Source organism: Panthera uncia, chromosome A2, assembly GCF_023721935.1.
Source record: "Panthera uncia isolate 11264 chromosome A2, Puncia_PCG_1.0, whole genome shotgun sequence".
Lineage (NCBI taxonomy): Eukaryota > Metazoa > Chordata > Mammalia > Carnivora > Felidae > Panthera > Panthera uncia.
The window spans coordinates 147443151-147468818 of record NC_064816.1 but is presented as its reverse complement, the minus strand read 5'-3'; the positions used below and the strand labels follow the sequence as shown (position 1 = coordinate 147468818).

Sequence of the window (25668 nt, the reverse complement as noted above, 5' to 3'; positions counted from 1 at the left end):
TGCAGGTAGCTGTGCTTGTTGGAGAAAGGCCCAGTTGTGGGGCCTGATTGCCCTCACTGTGGAGGACAAAATTGAAGAGATTTCTGTGCATTTAACATTTAAAGTGCCAGCGGGGAGGGGTACCTGGGTGGCTCAGTTGGTTAAGCGTCCCATTTCAGCTCCGGTTGTGATCTCGTGGCTCATGAGTTCCAGCCCCGCGTTGGGCCCTGTGCTACAGCTCAGAGCCTGGAGCCTGCTTCGGATTCTGTGTCTCCCTCTCTCTCTGCCCCTCTTCCCACTAGCGCTTTGTCTCTCACTCTCTCCTTCAAAAATAAACATTCAAAAAATTAAATAAAGTGCCAGTGGGGAAAACACCCAATGCTGTGAGTTGGGGTATTGTTGTCCTACAGAGCCTGTTAAGCCCGGGTCTCCCAATGGGTTATTTTTTTTTATATATATCAGGAATGAAATATAGAAAATCTGCCTTCTGGGCAGAAAATGCTGTCCTCTAGTCAGCTCTCCTCACTGTTCTTTGTTCCCTGAGGGCTATTTAATCTAGGTCTCGCTTAATTCAATTAAATGGAGTCTGTTTTTGAAAAACAAATGCTTTCTCCCCATTATAAACCCTTGGGTTTGGGGGCACCTGGGTGGCTCAGTTGGTTGAACATCTGACTCTTGGTTTCACCTCAGGTCATGATCCCAGGGTCGTGGGATTGAGCCCCATGTCAGGCTCTTGCACTGAGCCTGGAGCCTGCTTGGGATTCTCTCTCTCTCTCCTTCTGCCCCCCTCATCCCCCTCGTGTGTGCTCTTTCTCAAATAAAAAAATAAAAAATAAAATAAACTCCTAGATTTTCAGCATAGAAAATATAAATAGGAATTAAAAAACACATCTGTTATACTATGTGACTAGTTACACATCTGTTACCAAGCAGAAATTTGTCAACATTTTGTCAGATCTCTCTCCATACATTATAGCATTTGTAGATAATTCTCCATAATTGAAAAATAAAGGGAATTCAGTTTTGGTAATGTGTTTTCTTTTTGATATGTATTTTCCTCATTTTAATGTATTCACAAACAGCTTTCTACAATAGCATTTTATTTATTTATTTATTTATTTATTTATTTATTTATTTATTTTTACAATAACATTTTAAATATCTACTTACTTATATCCCTGCTTACCTTAGTATATTGAAATAACCTCATGTGGACTGTTTTACATTTTGGATGGATGATAAATACCAAGTCAGGGTTATCCACCTTTGATCAATAAATCTTTCTTAGTATTTAAAAAAAATTTGTTTTAATGTTTTATTTTTACTTTTGAGACAGAGAGACAGACAGACAGAGTACGAGCAGGGGAGGGGCAGAGAGAGAAGGAGGCACAGAATCCGAAGCAGGCTCCAGGCTCTGAGCTGTCAGCACAGAGCCCCACATGGGGCTCAAACTCACGAACTCATGCACTCAGATCATGACCTGAGCAGAAGTCGGACACTTAACTGAGCCACCCAGGTGCCCCAGTAATTCCTTCTTAGTGGTCGCAATCCTGCTGTGTTTCCCAGTGCTTGCTTCACTTATCTGTGTGTTAGGTGCTGTCCTGTCATTGATAGAGTGCCTGCTGCTTGCAAAGGCAAAACTTGTGCTTTATGTTTACTTTTCCCCTAGTCCATCCCCACGGTTACTTGTAAAGTTTTTAAATACCTCTTTTGTGAGCGAGAAGCCCTCATAAACAAACCACTTTGTTGAGACTGGCGTATTAGCCCTGGCACGATTTACTAATTTTACTGCACGTTGCAGACATCACGAGTCCGTGAGGTGCCCCAGTGGCACCTTCGTTCCACACACAGACTCTGTGTGCAGCTTTGTGAGCGGCTGTTTTTCTTTCCCTTTCCCTTTCCCTTATAAACGGGCTGCTGGTGGCAAAAAATCTGTTTAAACAAAGGTGAGGAAAGGATCAGACTTCAAAGGTTAGAGATTTAGCCTATTAGAAAAACTGAGCTTTGCAAATGTTGAGAGTGTTAGGATTCATGGGGAAAGGGGCCCTCAGATATTAGTGGGTAGTGAGGCCATGGAGGGAGAACAATCCAATGACCCAGACAGCCATCAAGGGAACGTTTTGACATAGGGCTGCATTTCCCATGAATCATGAAAACAGACCCATGGAAGAACCAGAAGTAACATAAACATTCTTTGTCATCCAGCTGGGTCTACATCAGAAGTTCCCTTCTTTGGTTTTTAGAAATACATGGTAGATTTTTGGTTGTCCTCATGCTGGGGAGTGAGAACCTACTAGTATTTAGCATCCGGGGGCCCTGTAATATGCAGGACAATTTCAATCTCTGAAGAATCTTTTTACCTGGAATACCAACATGGTCTGGTTGAGAACTTCTCACCACTTCAGAATGTTTGGTTTCTTCTAAGGAGCAGAGCAGAAAACATGATACTCTGGCCATGGATTTTTCTGGGGCTTCCTAGAAATTGTCTATTCCTTTCTTTCTTCCTCATTTCCTGTAGTGGTTCAGTACAGCTAGGCTGCAAGGATATTGGTCTAGGGGCCAGGAGAGAACAGTACAACACTTTTTAGGTTGGGTATTTCTCTCCGTCTATACTTGGCCTGCAAAAGTTGAGTCATTTTTTCTGGTAGAATCCTGTCTGGTTGTTTGTGTCCTGGGCCAGCTGTTGAAAGGCAGAAATTAGCCAAGTGCCGTCCAGCTGTTAGCTCAGTCATCCTTAGGGGTACGAATTCTTTGCCAAGAGAGCCTCAGGAAAGGCCAAAGGGAAGGAGTTGCAGGGAACAGTGACTCAGGCTTAAGATTTGTTTTCAGGCTATTTTATTCCCCTTGGTGAGGAGAAATGGAGGCCGCCTACATCATAACTGTTCTCAGAATGTTAGAGCTGCAGGGGGCCCGGGAGACCAGCTGGTTCTACTCTTTTATTTTGTATTCTAAGAAAAGAGACCCAGAGAGGTTAAATGACTTGCCTGAAGTCACGGAGCTGGATTGTGAGAGAGCTACATCTACATCAAGACCTATTTAATTCCAGGGGCGCCTGGGTGGCTCAGTCGGTTACGCGTCCGACTTCAGCTCAGGTCATGATCTCACGGTCCGTGAGTTTGAGCCCCACGTCGGGCTCTGTGCTGACAGCTCAGAGCCTGGAGCCTGCTTCAGATTCTGTGTCTCCCTCTCTCTCTGACCCTCCCCCGTTCATGCTCTGTCTCTCTCTGTCTCAAAAATAAATAAAACATTAAAAAAAAAAGACCTATTTAATTCCAAATAGAGCATTCCTCCTACTACACCAGCAGCTGCCCTTTTGACTTCTTATTTTATTTATTAATGAAACTTTGCTGACTTTCTTTCCAAAACATTCCCCACCCTCATTAAAGCATTGCATCACTATTGCATTCAAACCTGTTGTCATTTCTGAGACCATTGGCTACAGTGCGGAGCGAAAAAGCACCGCTAATGACCAGAGAGCAAATGTTCCCTACTTGTGACTCAGTAAGCAAGTATCCACCGCTGTTGAATAATGAAAAACACTGGAGAAGCATTGCTCTACATTCTCTCTTGGGAGAAAAATGCTCAATTAAGCTGTTTAAGCTTTTACATGTGAGGTTTGCACGTCGTTTCCCAGAGGGACTGCAAAATATCTTTAGTTTGCTTACTCTCCTAACAACTCCAAGATCACCACATTCCATTCACGGTCTTTCTTAGAAAGAGAATGCTAGCTGTCTTTTTTTCACCTTCATTAGACATTCTCCAAGTCTCCCAAGGTCAAATGAAAAGAAAGGGCAGGGTCGTAGCTATATGACAGGGAATATCAGTCTGGTGGCCACAGCACTAGACGGATGCCTTTTGAAGCACCTGGACTCTACTTCTAGAAGAAGACTTGAAAACCTGTAAATATCCATCTTGGGGAATCTTTGGCTGGCTGCTGTTTACAATCAGGCCAGGTATCTTTGAGCCTCTCCAGGACAATTTTTCACAACCAAGTTGCCCTAGTCTTCTCACTTTCTGCTAGCTCTGTCATGGATTCTCAGTTGCCCACTGGGGATGATCTCTTTCTTCTCACTGGCTTATTTTGGGTTTTCTGGGTCTTTTTTGTCAGGTGTGCCACCAAGTGAGCCCTAGATAATCCAGTTTGGCTGTGACCAGTTCTCTTTCAAAAGTTTGAGGAGTTTCCATGAAAATTATAATTGCTGGATAAAATGAAAAGGCTCGAAAAAACATGGATGTAATCAGAGTGATGACCTATGGAGGAATATCAGGGTTTTAGATTGGAGATATGGGCCTGGTTTTCAAAAGGGGAAGAGGAAGATTTATCAATTAGGAATTGACGAACTAAACACTGAGCCTCTTGGTAAGCGAATGAACAAACTAGAGTCTAGTATGAGATCACAAGGAATCAGTGAGCCTCACAATCTTTTATCGTGTTAATAGGCTGATAGATCAGAGAAATGCTTAATAATTTGTCCCCCTTTCAGCAAAGTTTGTAGCAACGATAACAATAAAACAGCTAGCATTTATTGAGCCCTTATTAGTGACAGAAACTGCTCTAAGTGAATAAACGTCATGTTTTGCTTCTTTGGAGGGTGTACCTGAGCATCTCTTCGCTTTAGCTTCTTCATTTAAAATAATGGAGTTTGCCTTTCCAATCTCTCTCTGGTCTCACCAGTTAGCAGAGAGGTAACTGGTGGTTCTTCACTCCTCACTGTGCCAAGATTTCTGTCCTGACCAATCTGTCAAGCTCCTGGATTTAACAGCATTCGGAGATAGAAGGGGGTTCATGACCTCAGCTGGTTGAGTTTCATAAAGAGGAAGGGTCATGGAAGGGCAGACATCCAGCAGGTGCCATGCTCCCAATATTTGCAGTTGTTAACTGGCAGGTCAAGAGGAGGGAAGAAATAACTATCTATGTGGGTGACTTTCATGTTCATAGCCCATTAATGGTTCTCGCCCAGTTTTTATTTACGATATTATATCCAGATCAGGCTCTCTATGAATTCATTTTATCTTCTGACAAGTGTGAAAGGCAGATTGCAGTTTTCCTAGTTTCAGATGGGGTAGAAAGCATGAGTGATTTGCTCAAGGTTACTGCTAAAAATTACAGAGCCGATCTAGAACATACGTGTTCAGACTCATGATGTCAGTGAATGGAACACTCCTTCAGAGGGTTAGGAGCCTCCGGTACATTTCAGCAGGCCAGCATGCCAGGGAGGTGAAACATACATGTGAGATCTGACAGAGCAAAAGTCTAAGTGGCTTTAAGCCAGAACCTGCCTGGATCTCTCAGTTTGGCAACCTATGGAATTCTTGTTGCTCTTATCTGGGGGTGAAGGGGTACCAGCTGGCAGTGAGTCACTCCCTGTGCATTTGGACAACAAGGCAGATAGTACCTTGTACTCTTGAAGCCCTTTCTCTTTTCCCTAGCATAGCACTTTAGAGATGAGATGATCTTGGTAATCTGACGGCATATCTGGCTCATAAATAAATAGGGCTCAAGGGAGTATGCCAATTTTTTTTTCCCTGAAACTTTTATGGCTCCTTTAATTTTTCACACCTGACATCCTTGACATTGGCTCTTGAGATAGAATTGTCCCATTGTGAAACATAGGTCCTCTTCAAAGAATTCCATGAAGGAAGTCTGTGGGACTCTTCAGTCATTCGTTTGGTGATCCTATGACAGTCTCCATCTCTCTGGTCACAGAATCAATGGTGTAAAGATTTCATATATTGTCCCAAATCTCAGTTTTCTCAAATTAAAATGACCAGGTATTTCTTCAAGCATCATCAGTCTATGATCTGGAGCCTGTTACCACAGTCAGAAGCTTTTCTAGAATGGCAAAAATACCAGAGTTTGGTTGTTTTAAGGTAGGACTCAAGAGAATACAAACAAAAGGGGCACCTGAGTGGCTCAGTTGGTTAAGCATCCGACTTCAGCTCAGGTCATGATCTCGTGGTTCGTGGGTTCGAGCCCTGCGTCGGGCTCTGTGCTGACAGCTCGGAGCCTGGAGCCTGCTTCGGATTCTGTGTCTCCCTCTCTGCCCCTCTCCTGCTTACACACACACTCTCTCTCTCTCTTTCTCTGAAAAATAAATAAACATTAAAAAAAATACAAACAATGAATATCCTAGTTTATGCCTTCTTTGAAGTTAGAGGCCCCGAGGGAATGCCCTGGGTGTTTCCTGGTAAAGACTGGAAGGTGTGTGATGGGGAGAGAGATAAAGTCGTTTTCTGTTTATTTTTTTAATGTTTTTATTTATTTTTGAGACAGAGAGAGACAGAGCATGAACGGGGGAGGGGCAGAGAGAGAGGGAGACAGAATCGGAAGCAGGCTCCAGGCTCTGAGCCATCAGCCCAGAGCCTGACGCAGGGCTCGAACTCACGGACTGCTAGATCATGACCTGAGCTGAAGTCGGACGCCTAACTGACTGAGCCACCCAGGCGCCCCATTCGTTTTCTGTTTAGAGTGGAAAGCACCTGAGAAGAGAAGGAGGTTTTATGTGTAGAGGAGGCGGGAGGCACAGTCAGAAGAGACTGGCCAAAACAAGCCTCCCAGCTGGCTTATATCATAAGAGCATAAAAGGGTAAAACTACAAATTAAAAGTCAAGCACAGAAGGAGGGGTATCAACAAGGGTTATAAAACACCAGTTAGGAGGAAACTCTTCAGGCAGTTTGGGGGATGGTGAATAAGAAATTTACATTTACTTTGCCTCTGTGGGGAATTTAGACTCGGATTGAATTATGTTGGGGATTTTAAGTGTGGGCCGGTTAAAAGCACACCTGTTGGCTTTGGCATGTGGTATACATCTGGCAGAAAGCCCTGCTGGGTTTATGGGGCGCCTGAGTGGCTCGGTCGGTTAGGCGTCCGACTTCAGCTCAGGTTATGATCTCACACTCTGTGAGTTCGAGCCCCACGTCAGGCTCTGTGCTGACTGCTCACAGCCTGGAGCCTGCTTAACATTCTGTGTCTCCCTCTCTCTCTGCCCCTCCCCTGCTCATGCTCTGTCTCAAAAATAAATAAAAACATTTAAAAAAGAAAGAAAGAAAGCCCTGCTGGGTCTCTAGTGCTCCCACGGGCGACATGGAGGCAGAGTCTGGACTGCGGGACTGGGCAAGTCAAGACCACCCGTGGACTCTGTGGCTCCAGCGCTGATGGAGAGAACAGAATGGCAAGTTCTGGACTGCCTCCACCTGGGATGGTTGGCTTGACCATGATTTTGAAGAGCTTTTATTTGTGGGGGAGATTCACCTGTCTGTTGTAGCGGAAGGAAGATACAAGAGAAGGACTCCAGGGGATGGTTTGAGTTTCTTAATCAAAGAGGACTACTCCATGTGATATGGATTATATGTAATTTCTGGGATAGCTCTGACTGCTCTAGAAGGACCCTAAGAATTTCCTCTCACAACATGAGGAGATATCCTAATCTCAAACTCAAATCACAATTCAAAAAGTATCTGAGAATTAGGAATCTTGTTGCTGGGTTCTCTGTATTGGTGACAGGGACGCAGCATGAGACGCTGAAAGTAAACGGGAATGGAACTGGAAACCAGGAATCCCACCCTTTCCTCCATAGTCCCCAGGCCAACCTTCTACATTATTCTTGATCTTGTCCAGATCAGATACAATGATGATGTGGAAGTGTTTTGTCATGCGTAAAGCACTAAGCGTTCAACATGGCTTATTTTTATTATTATTATGTTTTCTTAGTTTTATTCCTGTAGGAACTCATCCGATCCTGTTAAGCCATAGAAGAGAGGCCTTCCTCCAGGCTAAGGCTAGTTTGGGTTTGTAGTCTCTGGATGTTCTAAGAAATACATTTTGGGGCATTTGCTACTATATATATGAATGAACCAAGAAGTAGGCAGATTGGATTTCTTTGTGTCATTTAACTCTGAGTCTCTGAGCTCCCCTGTGCCAGCAGGAGCCACCCACAGGGTGTTTCTCCCTTTATCTCATTAATTGATTTGTTTGCGTAAAATGAAATAATGATTTTTTTCACCTCCAATGTTAAGCAAGAAGCCCCGCTGTAGACCATTCAAGATTGGATTGCATTTGGAGAAAATGCACCATTACTTGCTTTAATGGTGAAAAATCATGCAGTTTAAAAGGGATTAGTATTTGGTGCATCTCCCTGGAAACAAATATCACATAAAAATTCATGTTTACATAATAAATAAATTAGGGGTGACTCTTTTTAGAAAAAATAGAATATACCCTACCAATGAATTTATAATAGGCTTCCTTTATACAAGCATCCCCAAAGCCTTTACAATTTGACTAACCCTATTTCACATGCTTTTATTTTTTTACAGAGAAAGGCACATCCGGATACTACAAACCAATGATTGTTTGCAGGAATAGGGCTCTTGAGAAACAATTTCTGCTACTGCTTGTAAAATTTCAGTAAAGCATCTACCAAAAATACAACCCTCTCCCCACCAACCCCCGTCCCCCCAAACTGCTTGTTTAATGGGGAATTCTAAAGCTCAACTCCAGATTTCTTTATCGTACCTAAAATTGGTACTGGAAAAAATTGAGAGACCTTGAAATTTCACTGTATTAGGGTTTGACTTATGAGCCATTTTGTTTTTCCTTGTGATTTTTGACAGAATAGTCTTTTCCTCTCCTGCTAGGCCATTTTCTGGGTGGTTTGTGCCCAGGGCACATTTGCAGGGCAAGATCCACTCAGGTCTAAGGAGCAGCCTCCTTGAAGATGGCCCCTGGGAGAGTGGAGAGGGGAGGACACCTCTTCCTTCCCCTCCCACCTCTCCCCCACCTCCCTCCTCCCTCTGCCTCCTCCCTCCTCCCTCCCTCTCTTCCTGTCCAATACTGGCCAACTATACTGGCCAACTATGTGTTTTGCTAGAGGGAAACCTTGGTTTCTAAGGTAAATTTGAGGCGTGCCCTCAAAATTATTTCTTTGCATTTCTTTGAGGTTTTGGGAGTTGTCAGCCTTCCCCTACCACGTCCCATACATGTGGGGCTCCAAGTCTTTGAAGCATTCTGTGCTCTGGGCAAGGCTTCTAGCTACAATTTTTTCACTAAAAACCCTCCTTCCCCTGCCTGAGAGCCAGCCTTCAGCCAGATGCGGGCAGCAAAGGCAGCCCCATTCCAGGCAGTAGGCTTGGAAAATAGCATCTTTGTTAGGGGCATATACTGGAGCCCAGGGCAGGCCTTGGGCCCCTGCCTCTTGGCAGGGAGCTAGCGGGTGCTGCTATCCCATGGTTACCTCCTATACCTCCCCAGCTTCACTGCCCTAGGCAGGGTAACGGCAGGGTAACAGGGGCAGACCCAAGAAGCAGAAAGAGGGCCTTTTCTTAAGTTGAAAAGCTTTTGCCTTTTGTATTGCCTGCAGCACTTTAGAAAATTATAGGGTATTAGAGTTGAATAGGTTGATAGCAATGACCTGTAACTATTTGTGTGTTGTATGTAGTATTATCTCTGCTGGTGGTTTTTAACTGGAAATCCGTGGAATCCTCCTCTCCTGTTCTTGGACAGGCTCAAGGAGGTGGGGAACCACCAGGAGTCTGTGCTTGTGGGCATGTTTCTGTAGGAAGCTTTCATTAGATTCCCAAAAGAGTCCAAAGATCGGAAAAGGTGGGAAACTACTGATTCAGTCCAAAATCTAGTTATTTGCTCTCCCCACCCCCAACACACAGACACGCACACACGCACAGACAGACACACACACAGGCACACACACACACACACACACACACACAGAGTGAAACAAGGAAACTGAATCTAGAAGAGATGATATGCCAGCCAGAGAAGTCCAGGGCTGGGGCTGGCATTCCTCAGCCTGAGCACAGGAGATGCCTGTCGGCCCCACCTCTGGAGGGCAAAACTGCTTTGAACATGCTCTCTGAGCACATCTTTCGGTAAGGGCACAGGACATCCACTTCAGGTAGCTCCTATTGTCCCTCAGGACCGTCATCTCTCTATAAGATGACCCTGACTCATCTTTCTGTACATCTCGGCCAATGCAGCGCGTTGCTCAGAGTAAACACTCACTATATCTGTTGAAAGAGAGAAAACCTAGTGGTGAGCTATACAAGGAAGTCAGCTCAGTAGCTTTATGTGACCAGTTATTCAAGCTCAAGAATTAGGAGTCCTGGGGCCCCTGGGTGGCTCAGTTGATTTCAGTTCAGGTCATGATCTCGCAGCTCATGAGTTGAAGCTCCACGTCAGGCTCTGCACGGGCAGCATGAAACCTGCTTAGGATTCTGCCTCCCTCTCTTTCTGTCCCTCCCCTGTTTGCTATGTCTCTCTCTCTCTCAAAATAAATAAAAAATGAACTTGAAAAAAAGAATTATGAATCCATTATTCTCCTACTCCCTTTTCCTCACCCCCATGACCTCAGTTCTTGGGGCGGTTGTTAGCAGCGGGAGGCAGCCCAGATTGTAAACCACTCTTTCCTTGCATGTCCCTTTGACAACTGGCCAATGATCTACAAATACAATGTCGGTGCTTCAGCAATGTGGTGATTTTTTTTTTAATAAAGTAAGTAATTTATGTAAGGTTAAAAATTTCTCTTAATTTATCTGATTTGTAAACATGGATAATGTTTTAAAAATTTTGATAGCAATTATTTATAATTATAGGGAGGCCTAGGTTTTCATTGAGATGTGTTTACTGTTTGGCTGGGATATTGTAGAATGACAATAAATTGAGACAAGAGACAGTTGTTGAGTGCATATGACCTGTGGTCTGTACTAGGCTCGGGGGGCTGGGTAAAAATGTTTCCATCTTGGTTATGAAGTTTATAAGGCCTAAAAGGTAAAGGATTTAAGTCACTTGGCAATGAGAGAAACATCAAAGAAGGGTAAAAATGTGTCAAATTAAGAGATACTTATTCCAAAAGGCTGAAGTTGGTCAGAGAAGCAAAAAAGTCTATTGAAGCTATGTCTGTCTAGGATGACTGTAGAAGAAACAGATGTGTTCTTTTTTAAAAGGTAGTTTCCTAATGCATAGGAAGATGAAAAGATATTCTAGAAAGAGCACTGTGGGAAGCCAGTGTACAAGTACAAAATGCCAACATTTTATTGTTTTAATTTTGATAATTTTTTTTTTCCTAAAGAGCTTTTTAAAAAATTGACTGCTATGCCAGGGAAGTGTTGGGTGTATCACATGCATTATTTAACTCAATCCTCATGACAGGAAGCTGGTACTGTTGTTATACTTACTTTACAGGGGTTGCAAACTGAAATTTAGAGAACTGAAGTCATCTTGCTCAGGCCCATACGTCTGGGAGCCAGAATTCAAATCCAGAGCTGGCTCTAAAGCCATATTGCCCAATGCCATAAGGAAACGATGAGAGTTGGAATGAAGGCATCACGGGTCAGAATGAAGGCAGACAAGACTACGGGATGGCTGGGGCCAGGCTGGAGGACATTTAGTGCCGGGTCTTAGATAATGAGGAGATGAAACCTTGACCCAGGTTCTTAAAGTAAGCTGCCAAGGGTCTTCACTGAAGTGGGTGAGGAACATTCCTGTCCTGAGGCAGGGGTTCAACCCTTTCAAGGAGGTTTCTTCCAAGTCAGAGATTCTGTGATGGGACCAGGAACCCTCTGGCAGGACTGGGCCCTAAGGGTAAGTACATGCCTTCATCATCGTTACTGCTAGTGTCCCACGGAAGTGATGCCAGGAGCCACCCCATCTAACAACCCCATGGCATGTTTCCACACTGAATGTGGAAGACTGTGTTTGTGGTGGAGGAGTGGATGGGCTGTTGGTGAAATCTATGTCAATGTTTTTTCAACTCCAGCCCCCACTACATGTTAGCTTTGGAGGCAGACTTAAATGCGGCAGCATTCTATAGTCGAAGTGCACGCGCTTCAGAACCCGCAACCCCAACCCTGGGCAATGTACCTAACTGCCCTGAGTCCCCATTTTCTCATTTGTGAAAGAGCACATGTCTGCCTTATAGGACAACACCTTACTCACTTTCCGAAAGTCTAATATGTGAAGGGCTTCACCACCAGATGACCTGGCACCTGCTGGTCCTGTCAGCTGCACCATCAGTGATCGTCAGCAGGGTCATGGTTTCATACTTGATGGAACTTGTCCATGCAGTTGGATCTGAACCTCAAACACTTCTTTCCTGGAAGAAACACTATGGGGAAAGTTCCATCAGTTTGAAATAAGAGGGGGCCCCCTTTCGTGGCTCCATTGGTTAAGCGGCAAACCCTTGAATTTGACTCAGGTCATGATCTCACGGTCATGAGATCAAGCCCTATGTCGGGCTCTGTGCTGAGTACAGAGCCTGCTTGGGATTTTCTCTCCCTCTCCCTCTGCCCCTACTCCACTCATGTACAGACACTGTCTCAAAATGAAGAAATAAACATTTTTTTTTTTTAAAAAAGGACCTTAGTTCAAGGTCTAGCTCAAGCAGATGACTGAGGTCTTGTGAGCATTGATTGATTGGAATGCTATGAAAGTGACTTGTAACCCCAGAAAGCTTGACTGGACTATTAGAATAGTGAAATGCTATTATGCCTTGTCTTTGAAAAAAATTCAACTCAAAATTTTAAAACTCTTGGATTCACATGCATAGTCCTTTGCTAAAGTATTAGCAAGATCCAAGAAGGCTCCCTCTTTGAGGAGGGTCACTTTGCCTCTTTGGTTTTTGGTCTCTGAGACCCTCTCTTACTGGCTGCCATTAATGGTGGGCTGATTCTGGCCTTTTTCTTGCACTGGCACTGGGATGTCAGCCTGTCTGCTGAGTGCCTGAGCCCACAGCTGCCCACAGCTGGAGCTGATTTGCTGGGCTGACTCACAGCATCTGGTTGAGACCAGTCGGGACGGTATCTTTCTCCATCACAAGTGTCCACCCTGGGACTTACTCAGTGCTCACCGCCTTGCCAAGTTCCTAGGTGTGGGTGGAGCTTAGGTACAGTCGGTCTCTCCTTCTGAGGGGGTTCTTTTTCCAGAGAGGAGGTGATCATAACACATTTGGGAACAACTGCGAGTTCTTCGGGACTGCCTGTCATTTAGAGCTACGTTGTTTGGCAACGTGATAATTACTATGAAACCCAAAGTAGAGGGAGTTGGGGGATGGTTGGCAGAGTTAGAGAAGGTTTATTATTGGTTATCTGGGGGATGTTCATGAAAACATTCATTAGTGCTGCTCAGGAGAAAGAAAACGGTGGCAGCCGAGTAGCCCAACCTGGCAGCTTCCCTGGGAAAGCCCTGCAATCAAAAAGAGCCTTGCCTCAGGGTAGAGCAGGATTACAGAAGGTCAGCAGGGTCAGCACAGCTGGCCAGAGTAGACATTGCCGCTCAGGGGACAGAAATGTGGCTTGGAAATGCAGGGACTGTGAGTCCAGCTCTTGTGTTTGCCGTTTAAGTTTGTGTTATTTATTTCTCTTTTTGTTACCTTAATTTTGGTCTTGAAAGGAACTCTGTCAGATATGTGAAGAATATTCACCAGCAGGCAACCAGTAAATTTGTCCTTGGAGACCTGCTCAGGGAGGCAGACCCTGACTTCAGGTTATCTTATAGTCTGGAAACCTGGGTCCTAATCTTAGTTTTGCAGGTGTTGTGCTCCTTGTATGCAAAGCGTGGTCAGGAAAGGCCCAGGCCTTTGGTATTTTCTTATTTACTATTTTGTATCCCCACTATCTATTTAAGGTTTAACACATGGTAGCTGCAAAATCCATGAATCTTCCTCTAACTTGGGCATATCTCAACCTCTAGGGACATTGTAAGCTTCTAGGGAACTAATTGTAAAGTGGAGCTTGTGGGAGGGGGGTGGGGGAGATGAGTGCAGATGAGGTCGACCTTCAGGAGTTGAAAAACTAAAGCATTAGAAGCACAGGCAGTGGTGGTGGATTTAATATGGATGCTTTTGAACAACTCAAAATCTCTAAAGGTGGGTCACAGGATTTGTATTTTTTTTTAAATTTCCTGTCATGTTGAAGAATGTTTATTACAGTATCTCATATAAAAATAAAATATTTAGGAGTGCCTAGGTGTCTCAGTTGGTTAAGCATCCAACTCTTGATTTTGACTCAGGTCACGATCTCAGGGTCATGAGATCGAACCCCGTGTAGGCTCCATGCTGGGTGTGGAACCTGCTTCAGATTCTCTGTGTCCCTCACAGAGCTAGAGCAAACAATTCTATAATTTGTATGGAACCAGAAAAGACCCTAAATAGCCAAAGTAATGTTGAAAAAGAAAACCAAAGCTAGAGGCATCACAATTCAGGACTTCAAGCTATATTACAAAGCTGTAATCATCAAGACAGTATGGTACTGACACAAAAACAGACACTTAGATCAATGGAACAGAATAGAGAACCCAGAAATGGACCTGCAAACGTATGGTCAATTAATCTTGGATAAAGGAAAGAGTATCCAATGGAAAAAAGACAGTTTCTTTAGCAAATGGTACTGGGAGAACTGGACAGCAACATGCAGAAGAATGAAACTGGACCACTTTCTTACACCATACACAAAAATAAACTCAAAATGGATGAAAGACTAAATGTAAGACAAGAAGCCATCAAAATCCTAGAGGAGAAAACAGGCAACAACCTCTTTGATCTCGGCCACAGCAATTTCTTACCTGACACACCTCCGAAGGCAAGGGAAATAAAAGCAAAAATGAACTATTGTGAGCTCATCAAGACAAAAAGCTTCTGCATAGCAAATGAAACAATCAGCAAAACTAAAAGGCATCCTATGGAATGGGAGACGTATTTGCAAATGACATATCTAATCAAGGGTTATTATCCAAAATCTATAAAGAACTTATCAGACTCAACACCCAAAAAACAAATAATCCAGTGAAGAAATGAGCAGAAGACATGAATAGACATTTTTCTAAAGAAGACATCCAGATGGTTAACCAACACATGAAAAGATGCTCAACATCACTCATCATCAGAGAAATACTAAATAAACCACAATAACTTACCACCTCACACCTGTCAGAATAGCTAAAATTAACAACTCGGGAAACAACAGATGTTGGCAAGAATGCGGGGGAAGGGGAACACTTTTGCACTGTTGGTGGGAATGGAAACTGGTGCAGCCCCTCTGGAGAACAGTATGGAGGTGCCTCAAAAAATTACAAATGGAGCTACTCTAGGAGCCAGCAATTGCACTTCTAGGTATTTATCCAAAGGATATGAAAATGCTGATTCGAAGGGGCCTATGCACCCCAATGTTTATAGCAGTGCTATCAACAATAGCTGAATCATGGAAAGAGCTCAAATGTCCATTGACTGATGAGTGAAAAAATATATTTTGTGTATATATATATATATATATATATATATATATATATATATATATAATGGAATATTACTCAGCCATAAAAAAGAATTAAATCTTGCCATTTGTAACAACATGGATGGAGTATTATGCTTAAGCGAAATAAGTCAGAGAAAAACAAAAGTGCCATATGATTTCACTCATATATGGAATTTAACAAAACAAATGAGCAAAAAGCAAAAGAGAGAGAAAGAGAGGCAAACCAAGAAAGAGACTCTTAACTATAGAGAACAAACTGATGGTTACAGATGGGAGGTGGGCAGGGGCAATTGGTGAAATAGGTGATAGGGATTAAGAAATGTCCATTGACTTACGATAAAGAAGATGTGGTGTATATATAAATATACAGTGAATTATTACTCAGCGGTCAAAATGAATGAAATCTTGCCATTTGCCAAGAAACAAAACAGATGAACATAGGGGAAAGGAAGGAAAAATAAGATAAAAACAGAGAAGGAGACAGACCATAAGAGACTCTTAAATACAGAGAACAAACAGGGTTACTGGAATGATGTTGGGTGGGGGGGATGGGCTACATGGGTGATGGGGGTTAAGGAGGACACTTGTTAGAATGAGCACTGGGTGTTGTATGCAAGTGATAAATCACTGGCTTCTACTCCTGAAACAAATACTAACTTTAATTTAAATAAGTAAATTATGTGAAATAAATCAATAAATTAAAAAAAAAATACCATGAAGAAAAGCAAGTTTATATAATACATAATTCAAGAACAGCTTATATACAGTTACTGAAAAGCGAAATGCAATACAAAAGTGTATAGAACCAATTGTCAGGAATAAAATATTTAGTCCTCACAGGAAAAAAAAAAAAGAGTTCTCTTTCCCTGTCCTCCTGCTCCTCCCTCCACCCTGCTTGGGCACGTGTGCTCTCTCTCAAAATAAATAAATAAAATCTTTACATATCTTCTTCTCAAGAAGAAATAGATAAATGCAATGGGATTCACAATCCGGAAGTGCAGGTGAATGCATCAGCGCTACCTGTATAAATATTAATAAATCTGAAAAATATTCTTGGAGACAATAAAGTTGCAGAAAGACGTATGAGGTATGGCACTATTTATTTAAAGTTTAAAAGGTTCATTTGTACATAATCGAAGCATATATATGTAGTAAGAATGTAAAGACCTGAATAGGGATGATAAGCAAGTTCAGGGTAGCAGTAACTTTAGGAGGGATGAAGAGAAATGGTTGGGGGCTTCAGTAAGTCCCTTCATGTATATTTGTTTAAAAAGAAAGAGTCAAAAAAAAAAGAGTTAAGAAAAACAGGTTGTAGCAGCAAACATGGAAAAGTTAAGATTTTTTTCCCATAAGAATGAATACATAATCATTCATGGTACTATTTTCTATAATTTTTCCGAGTGTTTAAAATATTTCATTATAAAATGACAAAAACAAAACTCTCCTGGTAATTGGGATGCAGGCAGTCGGCCTTTGGGAATTCTTGCCTAGATGCTTCTAAGAACTACTCGTTCTAAATGTGTTTGTGTGCAGAGAACTCTCCCCCAAGCACTTCTCTTATTCTTATAGATGACCGATGCCGATCCGCCTGTGCCCAAAGTCCTGATGAGATGCAGCCATTTCTCCTGTTGATGGTGTTGGTGAAATCCACCAACCTAACTCTACTTTGAGGACCTAGCCTACAAGGGCCTCTTCCCTGTTGTCTCTTTCTCACCTTTATTAAAGGAGATGTTCTGTCCTACAAGCTCCATAATCTTAGAGCTCTAACCTCCTGCCTTCCTGTCCCCAAGCTGCATTCATTTCAGAACACCTTTACTGACAATTCAGTGGTAGAATTTAGTATCCGTGGGGATCCCAAGAGTTTTCATTGCCTACCCTAAGCATCGCCATTTGCAATCAGTTCTCCTATTGTTGTATCTGCTTTTGTAACTTCCTTTCTATACCAGAAGCGTCCCTAAAATTTAATCAGTAAGTGGCTCAGGGAATGTGAAGAAGGGAGAAGTGGCTCTAGCAGCAGGTGCTATGATGAACTTTGAAATTTAACTTAATTTTGTTATTATTTTTAAAGTTTATTTTAAAGATTTTCTTTTTTAACGTTTATTTTTGAGAGAGAGAGAGAGAAAGAGAGAGAGAGCATACCCGCACGTGAGCAGGGGAGGGGCAGAAAGAGAGGGAGACAGAATCTGAAGCAGGCTCTGTGCTGTCAGCGCAAAGCCCAGTGTAGGGCTCTAACCCATAAACTGTGAGATCGTGACCTGAGCTGAAGTCTGATGCTCAACGACTGAGCCACCCAGGTGTCCCAAATCTATTTGGTTTATTTTGAGAGAGAGAGAGAGAGAGAGAGAGGCAGGGAGAGAGGAAGAGAGAGAAGCCCAAGTAGGCTCCGTGCTGTCAGCTCGGCGGATTCCGACGCAGGACTCGATCCCACAACTGTGAGATCATGACCTGAGCCAAAATCCAACAGTCAGACACTTAACTGACTGAGCCACCCAGGCACCCCCAATTTTGTTATTATTATTTTTAATGTAGTCTGTAGTGGTACCAAGAACCAAGGATGGTTCTCCCCACTCCTGACAGGGACATTTGACAGTGTCTGAAGACCTTTCCAGTTTTTGAAACTAGGGGGGCACTACTACCATTCATTGGGTAGAGGCTAGGGATGCTGCTAAACACCCAGTAATGCACAGAAAAGCCCCACCCCCATAATAAAGAATTATCCAGTCCAAAATGTCAGTAGTGCCAAGATTGAAAAAAACCCCGGAATATCCCCTATCAATGAGGGAGAGTGGCTGGGGCTGCAGCTCCGTTAGAGTGGGGACCGTGGAACAAGGGACATAGGAGTCCCTGTGAGTATGTGTATAGACCATTCCTGTATCATCTTCACGGCATGCTGTGGGTTAGGGAGTCAGTGGTGTTGAACATGGAGGATGAGAAGAGGTTAAGGAAAAACTGGAGAGGAACACAGAGTCCGGGTGGTTGGAGAGAGCAGAAGGAAGCTGCCTCTGATGTCTTTGAACTTGGCACCTTGCTATAAATAGCACCCTCGTGCTATAGAAATAGAGGATATAGTGTATTTTAAAATATTTTCCATGAAAAATGAGGTAGGTAGTTACGGTGTTAGCCCCCAGTGAGTGGTGCTGTCCTTTGCCCACACTTGTTTCTGTTGTGATTTTGCCATTCCTCTTGTCGAGAGGTGGAGTCTGTTTTTCCATCCCATGTGTCTGAGCTGGCCTCAACACTTGCCTTGACCAAAAGAATGTGGAGGGAGTGATGATGTGTGACTGCTGAGGCCATTCAGGTTTGGTTTTCTCCCCGTTAGGACACCACTGCCCTCATGGGAGGGATCTCGGCCTGACACAGTCACTGAGGAAAGGGTCCGGCCATTCGACTGGCCTGGCCCTGCGTCGCTCCCAGCCAACCTTCCAGCACAGTGGACTCAGATGAAACCAGCTTGTCTGCCCAGCCAACCCATGGAATAGTGAGGAATAATAAAGTGTACTTATGTTAAGCCACTGAACTTTGGGCTAGTTTGCTACACAGCAAGAGATAACTGGACACTGTATATAAATGGCTTCATTTGAAGCAGCAGATGATAGATTTGCCTTAAGATGTTGTGTACCTGTCAGATCACGGTTCAGAGAAACTGAGTTCTTCCTCCTTTGTGTCTCGTAGCACTTCTCAGAACTTCTGGATGAGTTTTCCCAGAACGTCTTGGGTCAGCTCCTTAATGACCCTTTCCTCTCCGAGAAGAGTGTGTCGATGGAGGTGGAACCGTCCCCAACATCCCCGGCGCCTCTCATCCAGGCTGAGCACAGCTACTCCCTGTGTGAGGAGCCTCGGGCCCAGTCACCGTTCACCCACGTTGCCACCGGTGACAGCTTCAATGACGGTAAACTCAGGGCAGGGGAAATACTGGGACCACGGGACCTTTGACTCGGAGCTCCTTGGGGGTGTGGAGTGTGCGTTACGCTATTGTCAGCACTCACGTTAACCGCATACCTACTCCACAGAAAGCCTGGGGCTTGGGCTGTGGGGAAATGCAGAGTCACGGGATGCTTTCCCCACCCCCGGCCGTGTGCTCTGGGAACTTGCTATAAGGAATGCCAGTAGTTGCTTTCTTTGACCCCGGGGACTGGGCAGCAGAACATCCTTTTGCAAATCAAGGTTGGCCTGTTTGGTTGGTAATTCCGGTAACTCCAATGGCTTAAGGGATCGTGTCATTTTTTTCTGAGAAAGAATTTTTATGACCGCTCTTCTCCACACAAGCTTCTTGGGCCTCCTCTTAACCCATATTCAGCATGTTCCCTTGACCACTTGTATACGAGATCTTGGCGAGCATTCCTAGGTCACCTAGCATTCCTGGTGACCCTTTCATGCCCATCATCAATGCCAACAGTATGGTATTTGTTGAAGATCTAGTTTTCTTGGCTTTAGAATGTTAAGCTGTTTGACCATGTGTCTGTAAAGTGACTTTCTTCCAGATCTGAATTCCTTTATTACATATTATCAGTGCCTTAAATTGTAGCTATTGATTCACCTGGCAGTTCTTGAGTTCACATGCTAGACACTGGAGGAAATAGACATAAAAAATGAACACATTGTTCTCATAGAACCTACCACGTGGGGAACATTAGAAATGTATACAACTGACTATAAAAATGGAGAATATATGCTAAGGGTGGTGGTTAAGGTTATGTCCTCCGCAGTCAGACCTCAGTTTAAGTTCTATTTCAGTGACTACTTGTGGGCCAACTACTTAACTTCCTCATGTGTAAAAGTAGGATAAAAACAGCATCTATTTCATGCCTTGTAAAGATTAAACATCAGAATATACGCCAGTGCCTAACCCAGGATATCGTTCTTAGCTGCTGATACTAAGGATATTGTTCTCAGCCGCTGTTGCAATCATTCTTATTTCAAACCAGGAACTGTAAGAGGATGGCAGGGCTTTAGGTGATCAGGAAAGTTTGGGGGAGGATTTCTTAACTTCCCAAGCTATGACCTACAATGAAATGTGATATTGGGTTTCTAGCCATCAGTATTCACTTTTGTTCATATTCATTCCCTATTGCAAAATCTCAGATAGTCCTCCATTGTTCTATAGAATGAAGCTGACCTCACAGCATAGCTTTCAAAGCCCTTTGTGGGCTGATCCTACCTCCTTTCCCCACCTTGTCCCATCTCTCCCTGTCTGTGTGCCTCTGGCACTGACTTTTCCACTCCACAACTTTTCTTACACTGTTTTCTTTATTCTGGGTTCCCATTACCTTTGTCAGCCCCACCAGTCAAATTCCCACCTACCCATCAAGACCCAACTCAGTGTCATCCGGTGCCAGACTCTCCCATCTGGAAGCTGTCGCCCATTATGTTTTCACAGCACTGCTTCTGTGTGTTTATTTGTTTTGGTTTTGCCGTTTGTCTAGAGACTATTACATGTGTCCTTATATTCCAGCCATTATTTATTTTTCTATTCTCTTCTCTGTTTTGAGCTGGTTTGTGAGCAAGTATGATTGTGTGTTCCTGGTACCTAGCACTGTGCTTGGCACTTTGATGGTATATGATAAACAGTTATTTCACTGAGTTAATTGTACAGTAAGTGGTTAAGGGAGAAGGTATAGAAAAGACTGAAGCACATTCCTAACCTCTGGTGACAGCATCAGGGAAGACACCTGCTCTGCTGTCCCCTACACTGCTTGCTCTCTGACTATGCACATACACTGGGCTGCATGCATTTGATCAGGTGGTGTTTCTTGGCCTTTCGCAGCTGTCTTGTACAGGGGCAAACACAGTGCCAAGTAGGAGTAGATATTTTATAAATGCTTTATGATTCACTCTTAAAATTCACTTCATAGCGATTTATTGAGTACCTACCTTGTACTTAACCTGCGAGGCACTGTTTTAAGCATTGAGGGTAAAAAGTAAACACAATTACAAAGGTCTCTGCCTTCATGGAGTTTACATTCTAGGAGGTAGGGGTGACGGAAAATAAGAAAAAGAAAAAAGTAAAATATATGGCTTATTCGATGGTGATCAGTGATATACAGAAAAAGAAATCAGAAAAATGGATAGGGACTTGCTGAAGGACGTGGGCGGGCATCTTAGTCTATTCAGGCTGCTGTAACAAAAATATTACATGGCTTATAAACAACAGAAAATACTTTCTTATGGTTCTAGAGCCTGGAAGTCCCAGATTAGGGTGCCGGCATGGGTGGATGAGAGTCCTCTCCAGTTGCCGACTTCCTGTTGTATGCTTACATGACAGAAGGGACGAGGGAGCACTGACGGGTCTCTTATTAATAAGGGCCCTGTTTCCATTCACAAGGGCTCCACCCTCATATGACATAAGCACTTCCCTAAGGCCCCTCTCCTGATAACATCACATTGGGCATTAGGATTTCAACATGAGAATTTGGGGGGACACAAGCATTCCCACCATAACGGGGGATGAGGAATTGAAATCCTAAATAGGATAGACCAAGAAGGACCAAATTTGAAGGTAAATTTTGAGTAAAGGTCAGCAGATGAGGAAAAGAACTAGCTGTCTCAGGAAGATGCTTCTAGGCAGAGGAAACATCAAGTACAGAGGGCAGAGGCTGTGTGGCTGGAGTGATAACAATAGGGCCACCTTGTATTATATTTAGATGATTATATAATTGTGGAGTGGTCAGCCATTCTGCAGCCTTGCTGTTCTAGAACATGCAGATTAGAGAAGGCCTAAATAATCTAGGCGGACCCACTTGCCCCTTCAATTCCACGTATGTTTGCGGAACACCTGCTGTGGGTCAGACGCTGTCCTCGATAATTGCAATACACAAGAGTGAAACTTAGATCCCGCCTACAAGTAGCTCAGACTCTAGTGAAAATGCCATGTACCCCAATACTTGACCAGGCAGAATGGAAATGTCCCAAGAGGAAATTAAACTGTAGAAGTTCAGAGCAGAGAGGGCACACCCAGAGAAGATCATAGGAAATGTACCATGAATGAGACAGAGTTTATTTAGGCCTTGAAGCATTGAGTAGAGTTGGAACAGTGGCTGGAGGGAAGCAGACGGAGGCCCGAGGGCTGGGACATTGATTCTTCTAAAACAAGGTCTCTAGTGAAATGGTTGCAAATAAGTACGTTTCCAAAGGTGCTGTCTCTTTCTCTTCCATGATGAAACGATTTCTTTGTATTTTAATTGCAATCAATATAAATGCAACCCAGGGGAACTCAGGGGTGCCATTGATGCTAATAGTTGAGTGTTAGGGAAAAAGAAGCAATGAATCTCTTCTGGGAAGGCTTTCTTATCATTAGACCAAAGCACACTCCATTCAGTTCCCTCACCTCGTGCCTTCCTCTATGTATAGATCCTGTGCTGCTATAGGCTTTGCTAGTAATTTGCTGAGAACAGGTGTAGTGGGTCAGATATAGCTTGCAAAGGGCTTCTGATCCACCGTTCATGTTCAAATATCGGGATTTCTCTGAGTTAAACCCACCTTCCTATGCCAGCAAAAGCACTTGTACAAGTAGGGGGTAATGAACAAGGAGGGTAACCATTTGGGCGGTGTGAAATCAAAGTTAGCATACATGAGTAGATGGGGCACTTTCCCCGGAAAGCTTTGTCTACATCTTAGCATCCAATATTTTTCTGAGTTTGGTGTAGACAGACAGATGTTTGGGAACAGAATTATTTTATTCATTTGAAACCCCGTTTGCATCCACCTTGAGGGGGGATCAGCCCCAAGGATCCTTCTTGCAGCACGTGTTCTGCCCAACAGAGCCCCTTCCTGTTGGAAAAGGGTGGTAGTTCTTTAGGAAGTGTGTAAGAAGGCGGCATTTAAAAATTGCTGTTCACATTAAATTTAATATTCTTTTTCTCTCGCTTTGGGAAAACAGCTTAAGCAAAAGTAGGAGTCCTTGTTTCTAGTGATGGATAGCCAGTTGTTTCATTATACTTGGGAAAGCCAGTGATTCAGATCTCCTTGTCCAATTTTACTTAGATTAAGTGGAATTCCTCTGTAGTTGCTGCTAAGCCTAAAAGAAGATGAACAATTGGAGTAGACCATCTCCTACTTTATTAGGATTTTTCTCTGTCTATCCTCTCTTCCTCTCTCTCCCACTTCTTTCTTTTCCTTTGTCCTTCCTTGTTCTCTCCCTGCTGTTTCTTCTCCCCCACACTCCCTCCTTAAACCCCAGACCAGTGACATAGGGCATATTAGGTGCTCTTATCCTCTTAACTTTTCATGGACCTGGATGGACTGTAGACCCCTAAAATGATATACAACATTTTGGGCTGTCCACATTTGTCATTTTTTTCTGCTGAGAACATCTATAACTTTTTTTTAGATCCTCAAGAGTCTGTGACTGCCACCCTCGCAGCACCCCTCCTCCCCCTCCCCATTCCCCCCCCCCGCCCCCCGCAAAGAGAGGTTGAGAAACACTGGTCTAAGATTACATAGGAGTCATCTATCTTCAGGACTGAATATGACTGTAGACTTCTTTCTCTGAAACACTAGAGCTAAAAAACTCATGTGGCCTCAGCAACCACAGGATCCAGACGTCAGAGTGTGGGCTCGGCCTTCAAAACCACCAGAAAGATATTCTGCCCCCAGCTCATTCATTTCTCCCCATGATTAAGGCTGTTAACCAGATGCCAGGCAGGGTTTTCTGTTCTACAAAAACAGAGAGAGAGAGAGAGAGAGAGAGAGAGAGAGAGAGAGAGAGAAAGAGAAGGTTATAAAAAGATAAGCAGAAACATCCAAGTAAAATGTCTGTGGATATTTCTATACGGGGATTGAGGGAAAAAAGCTTATATTTGAATGACCAAGTCCTGTGCCTCACCACATGGAAGGTATCTTCACGAGTTATTCTATTTTAGTCATGTTCCTTTGTAATTAACTCGGGAAGCTATGTATTCATTTGCTTTGTTCTTTAATTTCAGTCTTCTTCCTGAAGAAGAAGCTTAGTAGAGCCGGAGTAAAGCTGTTCAGGGCAATCTAGACAAGGGCACTACCCTTCCAGACGATAGAGGAACAAAATTAGAACCTACGTAAAATATCAACAGATTCAGCATAAAATACACTAGTATAGGAGTGATCTAATACAATATTTACACCACGCACAAGCCAAGGTAACTTTATTTTGGGTGGAATAAGGGATTGCAACTGTGGCCGTTCCAGGTTCTACAGGGGCTGGGACTAGGAACATAAATAATAATTATCTTCCTTCCGATTAAGCCAGCTGGGCTTTTAGTGCTAGCAGAGGCGAAGGATGGCTAGGTAAGCCGGCTTAGTACGGATACCCTAAATTTACGGCGCTGTTTTCCCAGGTGGGAATGAAAACAATAGTCTGCGAGCTAAAGATGAGCAGTGCTGCTGGTAAATGGGAAGCCTGGTGGAAGCCAAGACTCAGGGTTTGGGGAGAAACAGATATTTAGGAAAGTGGGGTGGTGTTTGGGGGAAGGTTTGAAGACGAAACTAATGTCTCATGGCTGATGATGCCAGAGCACGGACAGCGGGCCTAGACATGGATCATTAATGCAGGGAGAGAAGGAAAGGCATATAACATGCATGGCAAAGAAATCATGGATTTTGAAATAATTAGATGAAGCCCAGAGCAGGATTGACACACGGTCCAGTAGGTGAAGTAGAGGGGAGAGAGGAGTCATAGGTGACTTGGGTTTCCAGTCGGCAGTGTTGCAGATATCTTGATGTTGAAATGCTCCGAGGAGGTGAGACCTGAAAGTCACAGAAAGACCACGAACAGCTGTATCTTCATCACATTTACTTTGAGCTAGAAACAAGAGCGTCAGTCAGTCAGAGCCACCATCATAGAGGGTGTAGATTCAAGGGTAGAAAAGGAAGACTTGTCGCTCATCTCCCCACAGAGAGTAACTGGGTCCTCTGATGTGGGTGGGCTGGAGACTCAGAGGTGGTGGGGCTGCTCTCTCTGAGTCTGATGCCTGAGCTCATGGTATATGTCCTTTGGCTATTCGTCACCTTTTTGGGTATTGCCTTTACTTTCTTTGTCTAACAGGCAAGGAGGACAATGATGCCCCCCGCAACCTTTAAATTTTTTTTTGAATATTTATTTACTATTTTTGAGAGACAGATAGAGAAGAGACAGAGACAGAGAGAGAGAGAGAGAGAGAGCATGAGCAGGGGAGAGGCAGAGAGAAGGAGACACAGAATCCAAAGCAGGCTCCAGGCTCCGAGGTGTTGGCACAGAACCCGATGCGGGGCTCAAACTTGCAAACTGTGAGATCATGACCTGAGCCGAAGGCCAACCCTCAACCAACTAAGGCGTCCAGGCACCCCACAGAGGTCCTTCTAATACATGAAAACATTTAGAACAGTGCCTGGCACGTTTTGGCTATTGTTCGTTGGTCTTAAACTGGGAATCTTTACCTCAGGAACACTGGATTCAAATTTTATATAAACCCAGGTGA

The 25668-nt window shown here is 43.6% G+C and overlaps 1 protein-coding gene across 1 annotated transcript in view; it reads left to right on the top strand.

Annotated features, from left to right (window-relative positions):
- The window catches only part of CREB3L2 (cAMP responsive element binding protein 3 like 2), a 119660-nt gene that overhangs the window by 51957 nt on the left and 42035 nt on the right, over window positions 1-25668 (top strand). The window contains exon 2 of the mRNA XM_049641927.1: window positions 18914-19130. Within this exon, the coding sequence (XP_049497884.1) occupies window positions 18914-19130 (217 nt within the window). The remainder of the gene's footprint in view (window positions 1-18913; window positions 19131-25668) is intronic.